Genomic DNA, 4,786 nt, shown 5'->3' on the forward strand with positions numbered 1-4,786 from the left:
GTCTTATCTTTTCTGCAACATTGGTGTTGTTGTGGAAGGACTTCTGCAACACAAATGATGTTGCAGAAAAATTGTCAAGGTGGCAGAGGCACGCGTCTAGTGGTGGAGTTCCTGGCTGTCCAGCAAGGAAAGGATGAGTGGAGACCGAGGGAGCGGAAGGAGCCATGGGGCAGTGGAGGTCCCCAGCAACGGCGGGCAGCTGGACTGGACGCATGGTGGTCAGAAGAGGAGGCCGACCATATGGCGGTGGCTGGCGTTCATGGTTGGTTGGCAATGCAAGGAGAAAGAAAGGTGGGGAAGGAAGGGAACGAGGTGCGGTGATGGACGCAGGGCTCGCTAGCGGTGGCGCGCCGACGACCTGTCGAACAATGCGGCGACGCGCGGAATGAATCGGGCGAATTGGTGCCGCGGCTCCCGATCCGATCTAGATGGAACACTCAGGGTTTCGCAACATCTAGCATGTTGCAATAAGGTGCTTTGCAGCACCTAATGTGTTCACATTGTGCTCTGTCGGATGGAACTCGGATCTGACAGTTGAGTGGGTGCAGGGCCGGTCCTAAGATTTTGGGGGCCCGGGGCGGAAGTAAAATTTTGGGCTTATTAATACTTGTAATAATATGTGGATTGCATATGACTATACAATCATGTCACGGCACATAATTCATAAGTAAATCTCTAAAATAATTTTTTGAACTTTGGATCGTAAAATGCACGAAGACAAAAATAGGAAGTACATAATATAGATTAAATGACTTTTTTAATTGCACAAGAGTTTAAAGCTCTTGAATTTGCAATGATGGGAGTGAATATACATGCAATCACATAAGACAATTTGTAAGGGCTGTAAACTCAAATCTATTGAAAATAAATTTGTGCCAAAATACCGCAAAAAATCCTATGAAAATATCTCATTCCAATCTAAGAAACTTTCAGCACTAAAGTTCTACAATTTACTTAAAGTAAAAGCAGCTTCACCATTGGTCCAATTAATTAGTTTAACAGAAGTGATATAATTTGTAAGTATGATTACAAGCATGTATACCTCACAAATGGCTGAATTTCAGCACGGTAATACGATACACCTTGGATTCACATCCGTTGATCGATAATCTGGGGCTTGGCCATGACACGATGTGGACTGAACCGGCGTCTGGCGGGAGGCGGGAGGCGCTCGGCCATGCGCCCATGCGGTCTGGCCGTGCATGCCCGTGTGCGTCCGGCGCATGGAGACTGGAGTCTCGCGAGAGGAGTTCGTCGGCGTCCGAGCATGGGCACTCGCGATCGGAGCGCTGGGTCTGGTGGAATTAGGGATAAGTAGCGATCTTTTTTTTACGATAGTAGTAGCAATGTTGTTAGGAAAAAAAATGATTGCAGCGATCTTGTTGGAGAAAATTGTGGCGATCAAAACGAAAACAGGGCAGGCCCCGTGTACTGAGCTATCTACGTCATTGCTTTCCTATTAAGAGAAGAGCGTCCGGATGCCATGAAGGACGCGGGCTGCTTGCTGGACCAGGGAATTTTTTTCACGATCTGCACTTTGGGTTAGTATATACACCTGGCTGGGGAGGGGCCCCTGGGATGTTGGGGGCCCGGGGCGGCCGCCCCTTCCGCCCCCCTCAGGACCGGCCCTGGGTGGGTGGCGGAACTCTACACGTGATCGGACGGCTGATTCTAACCATTTTCCTTTAGTGAGGGCCATCTAAATATTGAGCAACTGGAAATTTCGAACGGTAACAAAAACTCTGCTTGTATCTTCCTTTGAAAGCAATCGGTATGAGAAAATAGGAGATACCATGACATATGACCTTGTATTGTTATTGCCACGTCAAAATATTTTTTGTTAGAAGCTTTGAGAAAAGCGTATAAACGTATCCGTTAATTGCATGTACAGTAGGAAGCAGACAAGCCAAATCAGTGAGTAAATTGCCCAACGGCGACGGCGACGGCTATCCGTCCGGCCGCGATCATATATAAACCGCTAGCTTAGATAGCTGCATGCTCACCCGGCCGGCCGAGACGACATTAGCTACAAGAGCTCGCTGGCTGAGGGAGATGGCGGCGCACGTGCTGGCCTTCCCGTGGCCGCTGCAAGGCCACATCAACCCCATGCTCCACCTCGCCTCCGCCCTCCTCGACGCCGGCCTCCGCGTCACCTTCCTCCACACGGAGCACAACCTCCGGCGCTTCACCCGAGTGCCGCCTCACCGCCCGCGCCTCCGCCTGGTGTCCATCCCCGACGGCCTCCCCGACCACCACCCCCGCTCCGTGGGCGGCCTCATGGAGCTCGTGGAGTCCATGCGCACGGCCGGCAGCGCAGCGTACCGCGCCCTGCTGCTGCGGATGATGGAGTCGGACGACGACGACGCGGTGACGTGCGTCATCACCGACGGCGTGATGCCATTCGCCGTCAGCGTCGCCGAGGAGCTTGGCGTCCCAGCGCTCGCGTTCCGCACGGAGAGCACCTGCGGTTTCCTCGCGTATCTGTCCGTGCCCAGGCTCCTGGAGCTCGGCGAGAAGCCCGTCCCTTCCGACGAGCAGGTGCGCGGCGTCCCCGGGATGGAGGGGTTCCTACGGCGCCGAGTGTTAGGTCACACGCAGGAAACTCACGCGATCACAGTGGCGGCGAGAGACGCACGCAGCAGAACGACACAAGGAAGGAGATGATTTTTGCGCCGCGTAACTTCCTCGGCTTTTCCTTCTCTTTCCTTTATTCAACGAGAATCAAGATCCTAAAGTTACGCCACAACTCCAGATGAATCGTGCCATCCCACGACTCAGCGTTGTGGCCCAACAATACACACACGATCCGGCTAAACCTAGACTCTCGGGTCAGCCCATAACTAAAGCATGCAGCACGTTACATGTGCCGTGCCAACTACCTGCAACTTAACATAAAAATAGAAAAAAAAACACACCTCAACGTGAACAAGCACGTTTCAGGCTACAAGTTGAAAACACATGCACGTACATAGTACCCTACAGAACTAATGCATGGAGCTAAGGACTAATGAAATATTTGAATTAAGCAATGTAACAAGATTAGCACCAACACCGAGACCTTGCGCGTGTAGTGCCACCGCCACCTGGACCTGGAAACGGCGAGGAAGAGGTCGTCGACCCCGACTGGCCCGACCCCGTTCCCGTGCTGCTGACCATCGCCGACACCGCCGCTCGCTGCGGCGAGTCAAGGGCGCTGGTACTCAACACCGCCGCGTCCATGGAGGGGCCGGCGCTCTCGCGGATCGCGCCGCACATGCGCGACGTCTTTGCCGTCGGCCCCCTCCACGCCAGGCCAGCAGCCAGACACGCCGCAGCAGAAGTACAACACGTGAGCAACGACGACATGAGCTTGTCGGCGTGGCTGGACGGCCACGAGGACCGGTCGGTGGTGTACGTGAACCTAGGGAGCCTCACCATCGTCTCGAGTGAGCAGCTGGCCGAGTTCCTGCACGGCCTCGTGGCCGCCGGCTACGCCTTCCTGGGCGTGTTCCGGCAGGACATGCTCCACCAAATGGCCGCCGCCGCCGCTAGCGCTAGCAAGTCCTCCGTGGCCCTCCGGGAAGCGGTGGAGGCGGTGGCGGGAGCCGGCAGCGAGAGGGCGCTGGTGGTGGAGTGGGCGCTGCAGCGGGACACGCACCACGTGCTGCGGCACCGCGCGGTGGGGTGCTTCCTGACGCACGGCGGGTGGAACTCGACGCTGGAGGCCGGCGTGGAGGGCGTGCCGGCGGTGTGCTGGCCCTTCTTTGCCGACCAGCAGACCAACAGCCGCTTCGTGGGGGCCGTGTGGAGGACGGGGCTGGACATGAAGGACGTGTGGCAAAGGGCCGTGGTGGAGAGGATGGTGAGGGAGGCCATGGAGTCCCCTGAGATCCGGGCGTCGGCCCAGTCCATGTCACGGCAGCTCAGGCTGGACATCGCCCAGGGGGGCTCGTCGTCGTCCGAGTTGGAGCGCCTCGTCGGCCTCATCACCGAGCTCAGCGCCGTGAAAATTTCATCGCCTGCTCCCGCTCTCACTTGTTGATTTATATGCTGATTTGCTGCAGTTTGCTGTAATAAGAGGTGTTGCATGTGCATGCAGCCACCAGTACTGTCTGTGGTGTGTATTTGATGTCGTGTGCTGCTACATACGTAATTTGCAATTGGAGGACTGTTGAGTGGATGATCTGGTATTGTTGTAATCTGTTCTTTCTAAAGATGTGAGGCCATCATCTTTATTGTGTTAAAAATAATCAATGCATTAATAAATCTATAGTATTATGTTTATTACTCATATCTATAATACCTAAATAGTTCATCCTCACTAAACTAATTCTCTTGACATGCAAGCTACCCAACTCAGCAATCTTGCCACATAAGCAACTTTTAACATGCATAATGCCCTCAGCCATCCATGTCATCATTTGTTTTTGGTGTTTTTTCTGAAAAGAAATGGAGCTCCGGCTGGAGCATCACGGCCCTGCCATCTCTGTTGGTAATAACTCCAACGCCGATTGATTTTCCATCACTAAATCTCCTACGTCACTTCCACTTCGTCTTCTCCACCGAATAGATGCAAGGATGGAGTTGCTCTCCCTCTTGCAATTAATTTTTCCCCATTCTTTCTGTGCTCAGTATCGCCTGTTCCCCTCCCCTCCCATCCAGTGCAAGACGTCGTGCCTCTATTTAATCTTCTCCCCTCCCCGTCATCTCCTCTGCCCCCTGTCTTCTCTTCCTTGATCCTCGCCACATGCTATTTGTGCTTCCGTCTGTCTGCGTGTCGTGGAGTCGAGCCTCCTGGTCGAGGTCT

The 4,786-nt window shown here is 54.0% G+C and overlaps 1 protein-coding gene across 1 annotated transcript; it reads left to right on the plus strand.

Annotated features, from left to right (window-relative positions):
* The first annotated feature begins 1,933 nt into the window (after positions 1–1,933).
* LOC125553093 (myricetin 3-O-rhamnoside 1,2-glucosyltransferase UGT709G2-like) lies at positions 1,934–4,263 on the plus strand. Its single transcript, XM_087519131.1, has 2 exons — positions 1,934–2,587; positions 3,057–4,263. The coding sequence occupies exons 1-2, from the start codon at positions 1,996–1,998 to the stop codon at positions 4,019–4,021; spliced, it is 1,557 nt and encodes a 518-aa protein (XP_087375257.1). The 5' UTR covers positions 1,934–1,995; the 3' UTR covers positions 4,022–4,263.
* Positions 4,264–4,786: the final 523 nt, after the last annotated feature.

This window comes from Triticum urartu, chromosome 4A, assembly GCF_056163025.1.
Source record: "Triticum urartu cultivar PI428250 chromosome 4A, HENAU_Tu73, whole genome shotgun sequence".
In the NCBI taxonomy this organism is placed as follows: Eukaryota; Viridiplantae; Streptophyta; class Magnoliopsida; order Poales; family Poaceae; genus Triticum; species Triticum urartu.

What these genes read in the sequence shown, in the direction of transcription:
- LOC125553093 (XM_087519131.1), top strand. Translation starts at nt 1,996, where the DNA reads ATGCTCACCCGGCCGGCCGAGACGACATTAGCTACAAGAGCTCGCTGG. An exon ending in CCTACGGCGCCGAGTGTTAG is followed by an intron (nt 2,588 to 3,056) that starts GTCACACGCAGG and finishes ACCAACACCGAG; the next exon opens with ACCTTGCGCGTGTAGTGCCA.